Raw genomic sequence first — 19,448 nt, 5'->3', positions numbered from 1 at the left:
ACCAGCAGAGGCTCCTAACACCTGACTCCCAGTGCACGATTACATTAGTTTTATTTTCAGATGCTCTTCATACCCACAAAGGAAGGAAATAAAATCTGAGCTTAAATACACCCTGAAAAAACTCCATACTATCCATCACCTGTCATGAATTAGGTCCAGCCCACATGTCACCAATATGGACTGATGCACTCTGAAATGCTCCAAAAAACTAAGCTTTTCAGTAACTGAAGTATTACATCTAACCCATGATGTCTTTTTTCCATTAATTCTCTTCTAGTGCAAGTTCACTGTTATGGCAGATAGTAAACTGTAAAACTAAACTCTGGCCAACAGAAAACTAGACTAGTTTGTATATCTAAAAAGAAGTCTCAATTTCCTTTTTTTTTTTAAACAGTATAGAAAGCCACACATCTGTAAACCAATAAAATGAATCTAGGCTTTAAATGTTGTTGTACCAAAGAAGATAGGGTATAAATCCTTTTCTAGTTTATAACTAGAACTCATGATGGCCCTTGGGGCTCTTGCAGTATCTGTCATGTCGGGGAGCACTTCCATCATCTTCAGCCCAGAATTAAAATAAATTACCCTTCTCCTGATTCAGTCACTAAAGCAAAATTTCTAAGAGGAAAATAAATGACTAAAAACAATAGCTTTAACAAGGCCAAATGTACAATAAAAGCAATACAAAGCAGAACTTCTTCTCTCAAAACAATAGCACCCAGGTTTTTCAGTCTTTTTCTGGTAGTTTCTAACAAGATGTTCCAAAAATGTGAGTACAGGGTCAGTGTATTTTTGCATAATTGAAATCCCTTTATTTTTATATACTTTATATCAGGCATCAAATTACATCTTACAACAGTATTTCAACATATTTGATTATGTTCACTGCTTTGTTGCCTCAAACATACACAAACTGCTTAATTTCTTATTTGATATAAGGCAAAAATATCAGAAATGCTGAATTTTAAATAACCTATACATATATAAAGGGATACTTAATGTGCATATGAATAATCCTCAAAAATGGATACACTGGTACCTTTCAAAAGGAAAATATCCTCTGCCTTGGTGGAGTCCGAGCACATAGCTTCACTCGGCGGTGTACTTTACCATCTAACTTATTCCCCCCATAAGCATATATTTCTTGGCTGTGTCTCAAATTATTTTGAGGCAGCATTAAAAATCAGCATTTACATAGCAAATGCAATTAATATCAGTCAGCCAAGGCATTGATCATCAGGTTTATGCAGCCACTATGTATCACATCTAGCAGATCTTACAAGTAAACTTTACCTTCATGTAATAAACTCCTGTAGTTGTTGTTAATATAATTTAATTTATTTGTTTTAACAGTAGTTGAAACCGAGCGTGTTAAGTGTTTAGAATATTCTAAATTGATCTTTAATTCAAGTGGATCTATATTTTTAAATCCATAAACATCAATTTTCCCCACAGTCTTTTTTTTTTGAAAGTACAAACTAATTCTATTTTAATTAAAAAAACCAGCATATGGATATATATATTTTTGATAGAAGGTGGTCTTCCAATTGACTTTACCTCCTATGTGTATCCGGAATAAAGCTGCAAATTATGATTTTTCACTGTAAGTAGCAGTGACAAGACAGTAAATAATATTTGAATTGTTTTTGATAAGCTGTCCATTGGAAGTTATGTATCTGAATGCAATACTTTGGATGAAGAAAATACTACTATGAATATCCAACATACCCATACTTTAAAACAACTTTTCCTTCAACATAATTACAAGCACTAAGGTACATTACACATGGTAAATAGTTAGATTTATTACATGTTTGAAACAGCCTGGTTTTGTGGCACAGATTCAAGTTCCAATGGTGATGCATGTGATGTGCCAGTCTTCAAACTGGAAGCCACCATTCTCTAAGCAGACTTCTCTAAATAACAATAAAACTTACAGTGGTGTTAGCTGTTCTAGTAGACTGTACTAAATCAAAGAGAGTCATTTTAAATGTAGAAGGAAAAATACACACACTTCCCACTGTTACATGTTAAGCCATCTACTTTCCTTAGTGGGATAGAGTAAAAAGCTATGATTCCACTGCAGTAAATAAAGACAAAGTTTGTTTCTGGCATCCCTTATAGGTGCAAAGATGCAATTTACCCACCCCTGAAAGGGTATGGCATACCACATGTAAAAAGCCTTGAGCCAAAGTCTATTGAGGAAAATGAACACAGAAGCCAATTAGCAGCTAGATAAAAGGGTAATTATACTGTCTCTACCTGCACAATTAAGAGATTTACGTTTTCTCAAATGAAAGACTTTGTTATGCATCACTGATAAGGTTTTGTATAGTTACAGAATTACAAAAAGTGTGGTCCAAAACCACTCTCCATGGGACAGCCATTTCATACCAATTTTGTCACTTTTATAATTACAAACAGTACTGGATGACTTGCAAAGTATCCTTTGCTCAATAAGTGGTTTTTTTCTCCAAATAAGAATTAAAATGGTACCTTTCCTTGAAAGATACAATCAAATGCTTACAATGTCTGATGCTTCCTATACAACAGAACACAAAAAAGAAAGATGGGCATCTGGAGCATGTCTACCCACCCTTCATTTCAATGAACAAATGTCAAATGAATCAATAATGCACACGCCAGAAGTTGAAGAGTTAAAAAAAAAAAAAAAAAAAAAAAAAAGCAAGTTGAAGAGGCAGAAATAGAAAAAATGGACAAGGTGTTAGGATTCTTCTTCCATAGCTACATCCTCTTGCAATTTCTGTACCATTTTCTCCTCCAGCTGTTTTGCTTTGCCTTCAAAAGAAAATACAAAATTAAGATAATTTAAAAAATTCAAGAGGCCTCACTAAAAACTATGCAACTGTTCTTTTTTAAGGATGCGTGTGTCCTCCAGCAAACATTTTAGGCAGAATATATTTTCATTTAAATTTGTCTAAAGGGATTTCTCAAATTACAGTAACCAAGTTGTCATGTATTTGTTATGACCTTTATCATCTGCTAGCCAGATCGAGCTGTCAATACTTTCTGCAACAATTAAAATCTGCCCTCCTCTAGTATAATATACTTTCACCAGGTAGCAATATCAATCAGAACTGCATGCAATAGTATACTCTGTCCCCTTGGTAAAGGGAGCAAAACGACTTAATACTCAAAGGGACCTGATGCTCACTTCCACAGATTTAGGCCTGTCCCAGAAAAAAGACACCAAAGGAAGGATTAAAGCGGAGTGAAACATAGGCAAAAGCACTATCTTTTACATTACACTGTTAGTACCACATATTAGAGATCTACAATATTATAGACAATGTGTTGTAATGGACTATATTAGCATAGCCATAATAAATAAGGAAATTTAAAACATTATTTTATATCCAATCAACTTCCACCAATATCAATTCACTAATCATTTTTCCAAAGCACTAAGACAAATTTTCAGCTGCTCTCCACTTTGTGTATGTGTACCACACATACAGATAGTTGTGTGCCTAACTACCTAATTTGCATGCAACTGTATGCAAAAGATGGAGATTGTTTGAAAACATGTCCTACAAAGAACATATTTAAGAATAAAACAAAATTCAAAAATAAGCTAATATCTACACTATCTATTTTACCAACATCTTTTAATATAGCATGTGTAGTAACAATTATAGATCACCAAAAACATATGGGAGGAACAGATTTTTCCAACTAGCTCAATTGGTACAAGAAAAATGGAAACTTTGCTTCATAATGGAGAATATAAATTCCTAGATGTGCATTCTTCAGATACATTTTGGTTATTATTACTGACCTATTTCTGAATTGTCTACTTAGCTGTCTCACATTACGTTTAATAAACATTTCCATTTCAGAAAAGTCATATTACACTCAGTTACAGAATGAAGAACTCAAGATGAGTGAGGTTCAATAAAAGAAAATACCTCACCCACCTTGTCTCTCATGTCCTGGGATAAACATGGCTACGATAAATTCCAAAAATGTCATTTTCTCAAAAGGGATCATTTGCTATTGAGTCCAATATTTCAAGGAATTTGACACTGCACTGATGTACATGTTCCACCTCTATGCTCCTCATTTCCATAGTCTGGTAACATCTGTAGTTTGGCATCCTCATGGGTGCTCCCAGGCTGGAGTACTCATGGGGAAAAGCCAGGCCTTGTGTTCAGCAACTCCACCCTTGCCCTCCTAGAGCTTTTGGAGCACCACAAATAGCTCATTTGCAGCACTCAAGCTCAGAGAGGGGAAGAGAAGAGGCAGAGTGGCTGTGCAGCCCTGCAGCGGGTGCTGGGAGTACAGCCTAGCTGCTGTGGGGCTCAGTTCACTCCCATGCAGCAGTGCTCCTGTGGTTCCATATCCACCCTGCCTCTTCCCCCGAATGCCCCCTCAACACCAGACTAAGGATGTTAAGGACTAGTTGACTATCCAATACGTAGCCAAGTCAACTAGTCAATTCCCCCCCACCCCTCACTTTCTGCAAGGGGGTACTTCAAAGCAGCAGTGCTGCATAGAGCCTGTACCCCAGGTTCTGTGTGGCACTGCTGCTTTGAAACGCCGCCGCAGCATTTCTTACAGGCACTTGTGCATTTCAAAGTGGAAGTGCCCACATGGAGCCCAGAGTCAGCGGGACTTGCCGCTGGTCCCGGGCTGCACACGGAGTTCCAATTTTGAAATGTACAAGAGACCCTAAAATTCCAACGACTATTCGACTAGTAAATTAATCCTTATTTTACTTTAGCCCAGTCCCTCCTAGACCACAGACATAACAAGTTCAGATGATTTTCTGATACTATAGAATGTGACTAGGTAACACGCATTGTTGGAATTCTGCCCGCCAGGGTGGAAGATGGATGGGGGAGATTGTTCTTATGGGGAAAGGAGAAGGAAGGGAATTGTATCTGGGAGTAGATTATGAAAGATGCCCATCTCGTGGTGATCCAGTACAGATGTCAAAGAGGGTAATGGAAGGAAGCCTGGTCTGGCTAGCAGGAAGGAGCAGATACACACATGGGAGCAGCTATTTTCAGGATTCAATATCCAAACTGATTTATGGAATCTAATTTGAAATACTATGGCTCTGGCTAAGTGGCTTGATTAGAGCAAGAGCTCTCAGCCTAGAAATTTCAGGGAGAAAGTGATTAGGTACCAAGGATATCATCAATTCATCTTTTCCTTATTGTTAAATCAATCAGAGGTAACGCAGAATGAAAAAGCTGAGAACAGCTGGGACAGATACAGAAGCTGAACTATTTCTGAAAATGTTCCTCAAAATAAACTTAATAAGTGAATCAAACTCATAACTAAAAAATACTAATTGTGTCTCCTCATCTGAATAGTATTTTAAGTGGCTCACTTAATGATGAATGTTGCTCAAAATAATTATAAGTGAACAACCTGACCAAGGATTAAATAAACCCAGTTCTTACCTGCATGTGGAGCCCGAATTAGGTGTATATTTTGCTTGACTTCTTTTATGTCTTGTGCCTTCTGTAGCTCTTTGCTCTTCTTTAGTCTGAGAAAAATAAGGGAAATTGTATATTGACGCTTTAATCTTTTTGACAGCTGGCCCCAGGGACAGCCCATGCAACAGCCAATGCAGCTGGGCCAGGAACCTCCTGTGTAATCATCCCAGGGGCAACAGGAGCAGCTACAGTGTGTCAACTCCTGACAGCGGAAGGTTTAGTGGTCCCAGAAGCTGCCCAAGCCTAGCACATTAGCAAAGACTGGTCCATGACTCTCATGTATGCTATGGTGATAAGAACATAAGAACGGCTGTACTGGGTCAGACCAAAGGTCCATCTAGCCCAGTATCCTGTCTACCAACAGTGGCCAGCACCAGGTGCCCCAGAGAGGGTGGACCGAAGACAACGATCAAGCAATTTGTCTCCTGCCATCCCTCTCCAGCCTCTGACAGATAGAGCCAGGGGATAAAATGGTGTCCTTGGCCTAATAGCCTTTTATGGACCTAACCTCCATGAAATTATCTAGCTTCTCTTTAAACTCTATGGGTACGTCTACACTACAGCGCTAGTTCGAACTAACTTAGTTCGAATTAGTTAATTCGAACTAAGCTAGTTCGAACTAACGCGTCTAGAACTAAAAACTAGTTCGAACTAGCGTTTTGCTAGTTCGAACTAGTAAGTCCACATTGAGTGGACTCTGAACAGGGCTTAAGGATGGCCGGAAGCAGTGCCGGCAGGGCATAAAAGGAGGACTTAGAGCATGGAGATGCTGTCTCAGGCTAGCCGAGGGCTGCGCTTAAAGGGTCCCGACCCCCACCCCGGACACACAGTTCTAAGGGGTGCCCCGCTTCCAAAGAAGTTCTGGCTTGGAGTGCCCTGAGTGCCCACACTGGGCACATCACACCACTCGGCCATCAGCCCGGCTGCACTTGCCGCAGGCTGCCATCTGGGGAGAGGGAGTAATTGGGGGGCTGCAGGAGAGCTTCCACCCCCAGAAGCCCGCAGAGCCAGCCCAGTCCTCCCCATCTGGGGCTCGTACCCCATTCCTCCCTCACCTCCTTCCACTTACCCTTCCCTAGCCCCTCTTCTTATTGATGTACAAAATAAAGATAACGTTTCTTCCAACATTGACTCTGTCTTTATTGAAAAAAACTGGGGGACACTGGGAAAAGGAGGTGGGAGAGGGGAAGAGAAAGGCTGGGAGAGGGGAGGGCAACTAACATGATCAGGGGTTGGGAACAGGTCCCAGATGAAGAAAGGCTACAGAGACTGGGACTGTTCAGCTTAGAAAAGAGGAGACGGAGTGGGGACAGGATAGAGGTCTCTAAAAGCAGGGGTTGGGTGGAGAGGGTGCATTCAGAAAAGTTCTTCCTGAGTTCCCATAAAGAAGGACTAGAGGACACCAAAGGAAAGGAATGGGTAGCAGGCTTCAAACTAGTAAGAGAAAGTTGTTGTTCTTGACAAAGCAAATAGTTAACCTGTGGAACTCCTTGCTGCAGGAGGCTGTGAAGGCTACAACTAGAACAGAGTTTAAAGGGAAGTGAGATAAAGTGATGGAGGTTGGGTCCATGGAGTCCTATTAGCCAGAGGGTAGGAGTGGTGTCCCTGCCCAAAGTTTGTGGAAGGCTGGAGAGGGATGGCACGAGACAAATGGCTTGGTCATTATCTTCGGTCCATCCCCTCCAGGGTCCCTAGGGTTGGCCGCTGTTGGCAGACAGGCTACTGGGCTAGATGGACCTTTGGTCTGACCCAGTACGGCCATTGTAAGCTCAGGGCTCAGTGTCGGGGGTCTCAGTGGACCCCCTTGATTTTCATGCACACCTGGTCCTGGGTGGCCAGGCTGGCAGCTCTCCTGCCCTAGACAGCCACTTTCCTGTGCCTAGTGCGGAGATCGTGGACGAGGTCCACGATGTCCGCACTAGCCCAGGAAGGTGCCCGCCTCTTGCGGTCCAGGGCAAGCTCCCGGGAGCCGCCAGCCTGGTCCCGGCAAGAGGGGGTGGGCTGGGGGGCATCGGGTGGGTGGCTCTGTGCCGTGCCAGGTGCAGGGTCTGCTGGCTGGGTGCTGGCAGGCTTGCACCTGGCACGGGCACCGTAGCCAGCCCGTGCCCCTTTAAGGGGTCCGGGGCCGGGAGGGGGGCATAGAGTTTCCCTGGTGTTGGCCAGAGTGGCCACCAGGGAAACCTGGGGAGGGCTAGCCTCCCACTAGTTCGAACTAAAGGGCTACACAGCCCTTAGTTCGAACTAGCTAGTTCGAACTAGGCGTTAGTCCTCGTAAAATGAGGTTTACCTAGTTCGAACTAAGCGCTCCGCTAGTTCGATTCAAATTCGAACTAGCGGAGCGCTAGTGTAGCACCTATTAAAGTTAGTTCGAACTAACGTCCGTTAGTTCGAACTAACTTTGTAGTGTAGACATACCCTATTATAGTCCTAGCCTTCACAGCCTCCTCTGGCAAGGAGTTCCACAGGTTGACTACACGCTGTGTGAAGAAGAACTTTCTTTTATTAGTTTTAAACCTGCTACCCATTAATTTCATTTGGTGTCCTCTAGTTCTTCTATTATGGGAACTAATAAATAACTTTTCTTTATCAGCCCTCTCCACACCACTCATGATTTTATAGACCTCTATCATATCCTCCCTCAGTCTCCTCTTTTCTAAACTGAAAAGTCCCAGTCACTTTAACCTCTCCTCATATGGGACCCGTTCCAAACCCCTAATCATTTTAGTTGCCCTTTTCTGAACCTTTTCCAAGGCCAAAATATCTTTTTTGAGGTGAGGAGACCACATCTGTACACAGTATTCAAGATGTGGGCGTACCATAGTTTTATACAGGGGCAGTAAGATATTCTGGGTCTTATTTTCTATCCCTTTCCTAGTAGTTCCTAGCATCCTATTTGCCTTTTTAACCACCGCTGCACACTGTGTGGACGTTTTCAGAGAACTGTCCATGATAACTCCAAGATCTCTTTCCTGATTTGTCGTAGCCAAATTAGCCCCCATCATACTGTATGTATTGTTGGGGTTATTTTTCCCGATGTGCATTACTTTACACTTATCCACATTAAATTTCATTTGCCATTTTGTTGCCCAATCACTCAGTTTGGTGAGATCTTCTTGGAGTACCTCACAGTCTGCTTCTGTCTTGACTATCCTAAACAGTTTTGTATCATCTGCAAACTTTACTACCTCACTGCTTACCCCTTGTTCCAGATCATTTATGAATAAGTTGAAAAGGATTGGTCCCAGGACTGACTCTTGGGGTACACCAGTAGTTACCCCTCTCCAATCTGAAAATTTACCATTTATTCCTACCCTTTGTTTCCTGTCTTTTAACCAGTTCTCAATCCAAGAAAGGACCTTCCCTCTTATCCGATGGCCATGTAATTTACACAAGAGCCTTTGGTGAGGGACCTTGTCAAAGGCTTTCTGAAAATCCAAGTATACTATATCTACTGGATCCCCCCTATCTGCATGTTTGTTAACCCCTTCAAAGAACTCTAACAGATTAGTAAGACAGGATTTCCCTTTACAGAAACCATGTTGACTTTTGTCCAACAAATTATGTTCTTCTATATGCTTCACAATTTTATTCTTTACTATTGTTTTGACTAATTTGCCCGGTACTGAAGTTAGACTTACCGGTCTGTAATTGCCAGGATCGCCTCTACAGCCCTTATTATGTGATGCACATAATAAATTAATTAATAATACTTGCGCTACCATTCATGTATCAGGAGCAAATAACCATTTAAAATTTGTGAGCATCATCTCCCTGGACAAAGGACCATCTCTTCAGTGTAAGCCTCATTGCATGACACAACCCAGAACCTGACTGGGATTTCTAAGTGCTGCTGCAAATCAATGTTCCTTCTAATTGTTTCCATCCATGTGAGGGATGCATTATGTTATGTGCATCAAAATGAAGCTAAGGGGAGGATATGTGCCGTCAGTAGAAACCAAAAACAGGTATTATATCTATTTTAAGAACATTACCATAGGAATCATTACTCCAGGCATTTTATAATCAAATTTAGGCTTAAGAGAGAAATAAAAATTATGCAACGCATAGATCAGCCAAAAACTAAAACAACAACACTTTGAAAGAATAAAATTACAAAGAATAGGTGTACATTGCAGGAAGTATCAAGAAGTAAAACAACAACTTAAGTGTGTGTTGGGAGCTGAGTGTAAGAGAGAGAGTGTCTTGTGCTGCCCATTTAATTAAATCAACACTCACCAGTCTGAAGCCTGCATGTTCAGACACAGTAGCAGTTGTCAACAAGCTGCCCTATGTTCCACTCTTGAGCTCTGTCATGTCCATCCTCCTCAACCCCACTCCCCTTGTAAAGGAGAAGGGGGAGACCCTAGCTTCAGTGTACCCACTCACTCCGCACAATAAGCAGGATGCTCCCCGGGAGCTGCTGCCTAGGAGAGCCAAGGGATAGGGCTGCACAGCACTGAGGAGAGGAGTTACTGGGCAGCTGCAAATCCTACTCACCTGTTCATGATAAATTTAGCTTGGCGTTTTTGTTTGATCTCTTCCACTCTCTTCATTGCATCAACTGAAACAAACAAGTTTTTAAGTGTATTTAACATGTGTGTTGTTTGATAATCTAATTAACATCATGAAACAATTTAACTAGTACTATTTTACTACTGTTCCTTAATATGCACAACATCTAGAATAAAAGAAACATCTAACAATTATACCAGAGAAGTTGTCTCTTTGCAACGTAGCACTGATGGATACTATTCTATAGGCAGAAATAGGGCTTGTCCCTAGTGGGTCTGGGAAAAATTAGTACCCTTCCACCTTCACTCCAGTCCTTCCCTCCAACACCAGACCGGCCTCTTCCTGCCCCTGCACTGCCCCCGCCTCATCCCCAAGCCAGCCCTTCCCTCCAGTCCCTTCACCCCAGTTGTAGTCTTCTCTACAACTTAAAAATAAAGAATGATGCCACAAAAGTCATCATGTGAAACAAAATATAACAAACTGGTATAGAATCAATGGAAGCAAAGGAACAGGACAGCAGAGCTTTAAAAAAAAGACAGCTGGAGATAGGGAATCACTCAAGTACGGTTAAGAATGCAACTAGCCTGCTAGAGCTGACTTACCAGTTTTGCTCCACAATTCTCTCTGGTATTTCAGTGGCTCATTTCTACGTTTTTCAAACTCAAATGAATTATCCTGTATAAAAGAGGAAAATGAATACAGTTTACTTATATACAATGTGGCAATATGTAGTTTAGGAACAAATGGCTGAATAAATAAAGTTATTATCTACAATTTACATCTGTGAAGAGAAATCTAAAGGATATCAACATAAAATTCCCTTCATTTTATTTGACAATATGATAATATATCTTCTTGAATTTTTTCATTTTTCACCAGTTAGATGTTTATACAAGAGAGGGCAGGTGGAAGCTGGTGCTCGCAAAGAGCACCAGGTTCTGTGGAGCTACCTGCCTCCAACCCATGCTGCTGTCTCTGATACAGAGGTAGCAGTGGGGAGGGTGCAGAAAGGCAGGCAGGAGCCAGTACACATGGGGAACCATCTTTTAAGCCGGCTCCCCATTAAAACTGGCTTCTGTACCACCACCCCCACACACAAACACACACCCTTCTGCCTCATGGGAGGCAGCAACTGGGAGGGGGGCAACAATGCCTGTAAGTCCGCACAGTGGGACCCAACACTTGTGGAGAGCCAGCCAAGCACCGACTCCTGCCTGCCCCTCCTCCACTACTGCTTCCAATGCCAGCTCCCCACGCACACCAGCTCCTGCCTCTACCTCCCCTTCCCCTTGCCCACTCTGATACAGAGGCAGCTGGGGGGGGGGGGGAGGGTTTGAAACTGTGAGGATTAACCGATGAGCCCAGGCTCACTGGTTAACAGTGTACATGAATACACACTCACACGCATAGCATCAGCAGTAGGCAGTAATGCTAAGTGGTAGAATTATGTATTCTGTTAACATAAGAGAAGATGGGTGGGGAGAAAGGATAGAACTGAAAGAAACACCAACTTCACAGGAAGCAGGAAAGTGACCAAGTGGCCTCCGAGATGCGTTAACAATGAGAACATGTTGCAGTAGGTTCTAGGTGGGCACTAACACTATTATGTTAATCACCACAGAGTTGCTGGCAGAGAGCTAGAGAACCACTGACAGGTGGATCTCTATGCTCTTATCCATTCTGCTCCCTTCATCTAATTAAAAACACCACCACTGACTACTCCACTGCAATAGAACATCCCCATTTTGGAGATACAGCATCTTGAATCAACTACCTCTGTCTTCAGATGAGCAAAGGATTCCTTCTAGGAGTTGAACTATGCAGACATCATCTGCTATGCTTCAAAGTGATACTGGCTGCAAGAGGAGGGAAGAACAGCCAACTCAGACTGTCTGACTTGGTACACCTGACTCTACTATTGTTGGGATTGAAAGTTTTATTGTTTTTATATTTATATTTTAGGATTAATAATGTAGTAATGTAAGGTAACACATTATCACATTTAATATTTTATTAAACTAAACCCTTTAGTAAGATATATATTCCTTTGTTTTAAAGCTTAGTGAGTTTAGTAAGTAAAGAGACAGAGTTTTGGTATTGTGTCTATGTTACTGAGATTGGAGGAATGTTGAAGGCTGAAGTCTTAATTGTTTGATTTACAAGACCTTTTTGCTTTGCCCAATATGGGATACTGTTGTATTATGGTTTTCTTTGAAAGTCCTTGTAGAGGACTCTGTGTGTGTGAAAGTGGTATGTATGTGTTGAGATAAAGGTGCGCAGGTTATCCTTGGAGCCAGATGGCCATAAAGGAGGGACGAAGCGTGGTGAAAACAGACTTATCAGCGTCAGAGGGACCATCAGTGCATGCCCATGGTCAAAGAATGATCAGACTGGCAGACTGACGGCCCGAAAGTGGAACTGGCACCCGTAAAAAAAGATTGATTACAGGATGAGCCTTTCGAGATTTTTGGGAATAACTGATAACAATAAGATAACACAGACTGACACAGCGAAATCCATACACTTCAGCAGAGAAAAGGATTACAAAAGCAGGGTGCTTTGCTATGGAACCTTGGGTTCGTCTTGCCACTAAACTCCAGGAGCATCAGATCACGAGACCAACAGAGCCCAGTTCCCCCTCTGTGATTGATCAGACTGGCCACTAGATTGATCCAGACTCTGGACTGGTAACCATAACATCGTCTGGCGGGACTGTGTGTGTGTATGAGGTCTGTGTGTGTGAGTGACTGAAAAGCATATGCTGTTGTATTCTCAATAAATGTGGTGTATTGCCTTTTTCCCTATAAAAGATCTCATGTGCTTTGTTTAAGCATAACACTATGTCCTACTCATCATAATCATGACCTTTTTCTTAGCGGTTACTTTCCAGCAGGCCCCTTTCACCCTCACAAAGTAATCCCTGCATGCCTGTGTCTCTGCATTAGGGATGTAAAAGGTTAGCTGGTTACACAGTAAGCATTAGCATTACCAACAGGCTTACTCAGTAACCAGTTAACCAAAGGGCCGGCCAGAGCAGTCCTCTCCCCTCCACCTGGCCTGGGACATGGCGGGACCCCAGCCAGCCCAAGCAGCCCTCCTCCCCCAGCGGCAGGACCACGACCCGAGCACCCCTTACCCTCCAGCTGTTGCGAGATATCTGGATAAGGAATGTAAAATCCCATGTCAATTGTGAGGCTTACTGGTTACAGTTAACCGGTGAGGCTGGAGCAACTACCCACCTGCTGCAGGCAAGGGATTGCTCCAGCCTGGCCAGAGCAGTCCCTGCCTTCTTCCTCCCACCCCGTCCCTGGCCTGCTGCAGGCAGAGGCTGCACCGGCCAGGAGGGCACCTCACAGGTAGGTGCTGGTCCAACATCCAACGTTGGATGGGGGAGTGCTCCAGCTACACTGGTTAGTCTGAATCAGTGAACCTCACCTGTTAAAAGGTGAGGCTTACTGGTTAAACCTTCACATCCCTGCAATTTATTTGATAAATTGAGAAAACATCTCAAAATTGAATGTAGCATACATTACAAGGATTAAAAGTAATTCAAACAAAATGAGCAGTTCTTTGCCACCTCACGACATCATTATCTTCAATTTTATGACATCATTATCTTCACTGTAACAATGCTCTGATAAGATTATCGATTCTTAAACACAGATACTGAATGTTAATGGCCATAAAATTTAAAGCTACAGCTACTACTACATTTTTTTCACATGTAAGACAACCCTTTTGGACTTCTAAATGATTAAAAGTGCCAAGAAAAATACAAAGAATGTACTTCCACGGTAACTTAATGCTAGCGAGCAAAAACAGGGCACAACACATTTAAATTGACAGTACAGAAGCCTAATCAAAAGGGAAAATTTTGGCACAATACCAACCTTAAAGAATGGCTAGTTTTAAACTTTCAAAGGAAAGCATGCTGCATATTTCTGCTTGCTTTTCAAAAAAGTAGAAAGATCTACTGCAATTTTTAAACCACTAATTCTGCTTTCCCTGTCTCTAGGACAGGGGTGGCCAACCTGTGGCTCCAGAGCCACATGCGGCTCCTTGCATAGGTATCAAATCCAGGGCTGGAGCTACAGATGCCAACTCTTTCCTGAGCTGGAAGGTGCTCACCCCTTGGGTTCAACCCCTAGCTCTGCCCTAGGCCCTTTCCCCCTAGGATCCTGCCGCTTTCTACCCTCTCCACTGAGCCTGTCATATCCATACTTCCCCCCTCCAATGTCTCCCACTGAGAAAGAGCTGATCACAGTGGGCAGGAGGAAAAGGAGGGACTGCCTATGGACAGGATGTGCTAAGTGGTGGGGGGGAGAAGATCAGGGCTGGTGACATAGAACTGTGGCTCTTTGGCAATGTGCATTGGTAAATTCTAACTCCTTCTCACAGGTTTAGGTTGGCCACTCCTGTTCTAGAATCACAGAACCACTTAGTATACCATGTCTTGCCTGGCTATGGAACTTGGAGTACTGCATGTGTTACGTTCATATTTTGTTTTTATCCTGGGCCAGGACTTAAATTCACTAGTAGCAGCAGTAATTTAATATCATAGAATAATACCAATTACTTACCACTGTCAGTTCTTTACCAGCTGCTTTTCGGAAGGCTTTGGTCCATCTGACCTTTCTGGGATTTCGTTTCTTTTTAAAGTTTTTATGGCATTTTGATCTGCAGAATCTAAACATCTAAAGAAAGATTAAATACAAATGTCTGTAAACAAAGGATGTTTGTTCTTGCCCACTCCATTCAAAATAAGTCTGATGCTAAGCTTAGTGTTTTTACTCTACTGGCACTATTCGCTGTCAATTTAAAAGATTACCACCATTCCCGCTATTTTTTCCTTAAAATGAAAAGTACCAACCAACTAAAGTTATGAAGGATGTTTAGGAGAGAATTTTTAGTTTTCATGGAAGTTGCATCACACCAAACAGTCAATGAGCATTAGTGCTGGGCTATACTACCACAGTAAATTGATCTAATTTGTGCAACTTAAGCGTGTAACGTAACTGAACTCAACATTGTTAGATTCACTTACCACACTGGCTATACAGCATTGTGTGAATAGAAGAATCTCTCCCATAAACTTCCCTTATACTTCTCAGGGAAGTAGAGTACACAAAATCAACAGGAGATCAATTCAGAATGTCTTCACCAGACCCACTAAATCAGGAATGAGCAATAATTTTTGAAGGGGGGGCACTCGAAAAGTTTGAGAAGGTGTTGCAGGCATCCCCAGAAGGGGTGGGGCTTCAGATGGAAGGGACAGGGCCTTTAAATAGCAGAAGTTGAAAGGCAGTTTCCAAACAAGTGTTAGCAGTGGAAAGGGAAGTGTGAGCCCTTTCAACTGCTTCTATTTAAAGGGCTCACACCTTGCCTGCAGCTGCTAACACATTGCCTGGCAACCACAAGAAAAAAAACAAAAAACAAAAAACACACAAAACGAAACACTCCAGGCTGGCCAATCTCACAGTAAGGGAAAAATTCCTTCCTGGTGGCATAATACCACACCAGGCCAAATAAAAAGGTTCTTTGCTAATGCCAGAGGTAGGAATTGACAATCAGAGCATAAAAGGAGGCACAAGGCGGTTCATGGCTGGGCAGATGTCCATGGCTTACCTAGGCAACATAGGCCCACCTATCAGTTCAGATGATGCTTCTGGGTCATCACCATGCACTTGCTCCTCTCAAGAGGAGGATTCTTAAGAAAAGCCACTATCATTGTTTCCCACCTGCCTAGACAAAGCCTGTCTGTCCTGCCACCACCCACACCCCTGAGGTGGGGTGTTGCATTTTCAGTGTTACAGCCCTGGGATGTTTGGGTAATTTCAACTTAAATATAATTATTAAGCTTCACAGAGTATTCTCTTCATAATTTTGAAAAATAAATAAACAAACTTCATTTTTTATCTAAACTTTGATCTACTATTTGTAGATGATACAATACCAGATATAATACTCTGCAATGATGGTATTATTGTTACTGTAATAGTTTTTGTGAGTGTTAGATCATTATTGCTTTGTTTTACTTTCAAAAATCATGTTACTCTGTTCTCACAATATCTTCAGTCTGCAAGAACATGCATGCATCTACAGAGCAATTACCTTAAACAATTTAACAATCAAGAAACTGCAGGACAAAATTATTAAATTGCAACTTAGAAAAGCAACTACAAAACCTTAACACTATTCTATGAATTTTCGATATCTGTCACCTAGATCTAGCACTTGTCTTAAAGTCTAACTGCACATAAAAATCATCAAGTTCTGCAAGATACAAAGATACTCAACAACTACTTTTAAGAAGGAACTTGGATTTTAACTTTAAAGCCCCAGTTCAGTGTGTGTGTGTGTGTGTATATACACACACACACACACACACACACACACACACTTTGCTGAATCAGCATATTTAGTCTAAGAATGATTTTTACACTGGAGTAAATTCTGATATTTACATTTTGCCACAAACACTTTCAGTTTTGGTTGAGCAGAAAAGATGTTGCTTTGATGACTTTTGGACGACACCTGCAATAGGAGCAAGGGCTATGTGATTCTTGGCAAGAACTAACACAATTACTAAGGGTACAGCTAGACTACAGGCTTTTGTTGACAGAAGTTTTGTTGACAGATACTGTCAACAAAGCTTCAAGAGCATCTAGACTACATCCAGTTCTGTCGACAAAGGGGCTTTGTCGACATGACAGTGTAGACGCAAAGGACAGTGTAGATGCAATAACGCTTTCAGAGGTGTTATTCCTTGTAGAATGAGGTTTACAGCCGTCAGCAAAACTGCTGAGCTCTGTCGAAGTTATGTTGACAGAACTCAGTGGCAGTGCAGATGCAGGGATAGTTTTGTCGACAAAAATCCACTTTTGTCAACAAAACCCTGTAGTCTAGACACACCCCAATAGTCCTGGTGGCCCAGGCAGTGACAGCAGGGTTTAGCCATGCCTAGCACTAACGCCCTGGACCCTGCGAGTACCAGGCATGGCTAAACCGGTGGTTTTCAACCTGTGGGAGGTACAGACTAGGTCTCAGATTTCCAAGGGGGTCGCGCTGCTAGTTGAAACGTTTAGGGGTCTGCAAACGAAAAAAGTTGACAGCCCGAGGGTAAAGCCCCGGCCCCGCTGCTCCCCCGATATCTACGCGCCTGGCAGCTCCCGTCAGGCCCGCGGGAAATGGGGGAAACACGCCCAACACCGCGGCCCCGGCCCGCCGGCAGCGAGGCTCCCGCCGGCGTCAGAGTGCGCCGCCCTTAACCCGCTGGAACCGGGTCTCCCGACCCCGTCGCCAGAACAGAGTCGGTCCGTAGACACCCCGGGCCGGGCCGACCTCTCCAGCCGCCCCGCCGGGCTACAGGCCCCAACGCAGGCCGGTCCTGGATCCACCCGGTGCGACGAGGCGCCGCCCCTCGGGCCTGCCGCTGCGCCCGGCCCCCCTGAGTCCCCTCAGCGCGAGCGCGGCCCCGCCCCTACCTTGCAGTCGTTCCGCACGAACATGAGCCCATGGCCCGGATAGATGGGCCCGGAGCAGAAGTAACATTTCTCAATGCGCATCTTGGCGGGGACTGATCCCTCGCGGCACCCAGCCGCCTCGCCACGCCGCGCCGCAGGAAGTGATCGCGCGCACCTGGCCGGAAGTACAGCGTCCTTGCTAGATAGAGCGTCGCCTCCCTGAGGGAGAGCGACGTGAACTGCTCACGGCGCCCTCTGCTGCCTGTGTGAGTAATGCAGTCAGCTTGCTCTGACACTCCCTCCAGCCCCATGGCTCAGTCCAGTGCACACTGGAATCAGTTACCAGCCATGGAAAATCAAAGGGGATGAAAGGTACAAGGGGTCTTTTATGAAAATTAACACAAAATTAATCACAAACAAGCAAAAAAAGGAAAGGGCAACGGCGGAGCAAAGACAGGAGGGCAGGAGCATGTGGAGGGAAAAGCAGCAAGCGCTGGTGGAATGGAAATCAGGCATTCTCTGTGCTAGCTCTGCATTTTGTCCAAACATACCAAGGAACGGGGTCTAACTTTGTTTTAATTCACAGAATTGCCCTCTACATCAGTGAGAAGGGAGCTCTTTTAAAATCATTAAACGGTTAATTTAGCTGTCTAAAATAAAAATCCTGTTAATGGCATAAAATATAACAAAATGTTGTTTGCAAATTATTTGGGACAAACTGTTTTCTGCTCTGGGTTTATTCAGCACCTAGCATTATGGTTGGTTCCTTGCCACTAGTGTAATTAAGATGATTGAGGGTGATGATTATTGATAATGTCTAAAGCCCTAATCATGGAAAGCATGTATAGCCCCTTTGACATGTTTAAGGCTGTGTAGGATCAGGGCCAAAACAAGTTTAAAACAAGCAGCTGCCTTTTTTAAATGCAACAAAACAATTGAGATGCAGTTTTAGCTTAATAAACCTGTGAGAAAATGTTGTAAATGTGATTTTTACCATTTAACAAATGATAAAATTAACATCTCATTAATTTTTTTTTTAAATCAAGACCTCCAGTTCCACAAGCTGTCTACAGCCAGACCTGTAAGTCTGTTCCTTCTGGTCCTTCCTTGAAATCAACAGGACTCCAAATAGCAGTAGTAATTACACAATTCATACTACCACAGAATCTGCCCAAGGAAAAGTAATAGTTCTCCACCATCCTGGAACAGATCAGTAGGGAATGTAATAAGTTTCCAAACTATACTGCTTTCTTTTACAGAACCATTCCATGTTTGGGGGCAGAGCTCTTAATACAGGCATTTTACTGGTGTGGTCCTTTCCTCCTGCACATCCCGAGATCCACTAGATTTTTGGGATGGAGAGGTGGCTTATTCCATAGCAAAGGAAAAGTAGAGTGTGGCAAGACCTTTCCTTGGTCCTGGAATGACCTGAGGTAGCTCCATAGGGAGACCCTCATGGAGTTTTGTCTCCTACCCCAGGACAACCTATTATGGAAGGGATTGCTTGCGCTACAAAACATTGTAATTTCCACTGGGACAGAATGAGGTGCTGCATATGATTTGGCCTCTCTGGTAACTGATTGTGAGGTCTGTCAATCAGTTATGACCCAAATACATTTCTCTCTCTCTCAAGAGTGTTGTGTCTGCTAGTTACTGTCAGCTACCGACCACAAAAATAATGGTTTATGAGGTGATAAGGACACTGTGTTGGTAATACACAGTTTTATCACATTTAGAGTAATTATACAAAACTGTAAGCCATGGTAGGTTTAGTGACCAATAATATAGCCAACAATAATTAGGAGTTACTGCAATCTACATGAAAACTTTTAGTTGAAGATAAACAAGGATTGTATATTAACTGGATTCCCGATATTACAAGTATAACAAAAGTTTACTTCCTTTGGCAGGAGAAGCCATTATCCTGTATGTCTGGTTGGGGGGAACTCACTAAATAGGACACACTCAGGATATAAGAGGAAATAAATTGCTTCTGTAATAAAAA

At 42.8% G+C, this 19,448-nt stretch overlaps 1 protein-coding gene across 3 annotated transcripts; it reads right to left on the bottom strand.

Annotated features, from left to right (window-relative positions):
• Positions 1-2,657: 2,657 nt before the first annotated feature.
• On the bottom strand, positions 2,658-17,624 carry RSL24D1 (ribosomal L24 domain containing 1). 3 transcript variants are annotated; one of them, XM_006112766.4, is made up of 6 exons: positions 17,465-17,624; positions 14,561-14,674; positions 10,583-10,655; positions 9,966-10,029; positions 5,433-5,518; positions 2,658-2,799 (listed from the first exon to the last, which is right to left on the bottom strand). In XM_006112766.4, exons 1-6 carry the CDS (start codon positions 17,543-17,545, stop codon positions 2,726-2,728), a joined length of 492 nt encoding a protein of 163 aa, XP_006112828.1. In that variant the 5' UTR covers positions 17,546-17,624; the 3' UTR covers positions 2,658-2,725. The 3 variants fall into 3 exon arrangements, with proteins under 3 accessions (XP_006112828.1, XP_075753388.1, XP_089638142.1); XM_075897273.2 differs by lacking the exon at positions 17,465-17,624 and adding an exon at positions 17,140-17,367; XM_089782016.1 differs by lacking the exon at positions 17,465-17,624 and adding an exon at positions 16,445-16,465.
• Between the last annotated feature and the right edge of the window lie 1,824 nt (positions 17,625-19,448).

This window comes from Pelodiscus sinensis, chromosome 14 (assembly GCF_052426305.1).
Source record: "Pelodiscus sinensis isolate ZL-2025 chromosome 14, ASM5242630v1, whole genome shotgun sequence".
Classification (NCBI taxonomy): Eukaryota; Metazoa; Chordata; order Testudines; family Trionychidae; genus Pelodiscus; species Pelodiscus sinensis.
Note: the sequence above shows the minus strand (reverse complement) of the source record. Positions and strands in the feature narration are given on the sequence as shown.

What these genes read in the sequence shown, in the direction of transcription:
- RSL24D1 (XM_006112766.4), bottom strand. Translation starts at nt 17,545, where the DNA reads ATGCGCATTGAGAAATGTTACTTCTGCTCCGGGCCCATCTATCCGGGC. An exon ending in TCGTGCGGAACGACTGCAAG is followed by an intron (nt 14,675 to 17,464) that starts GTAGGGGCGGGG and finishes ATCTTTCTTTAG; the next exon opens with ATGTTTAGATTCTGCAGATC. An exon ending in AATTCGGGCTCCACATGCAG is followed by an intron (nt 2,800 to 5,432) that starts GTAAGAACTGGG and finishes TTTCTTTTGAAG; the next exon opens with GCAAAGCAAAACAGCTGGAG.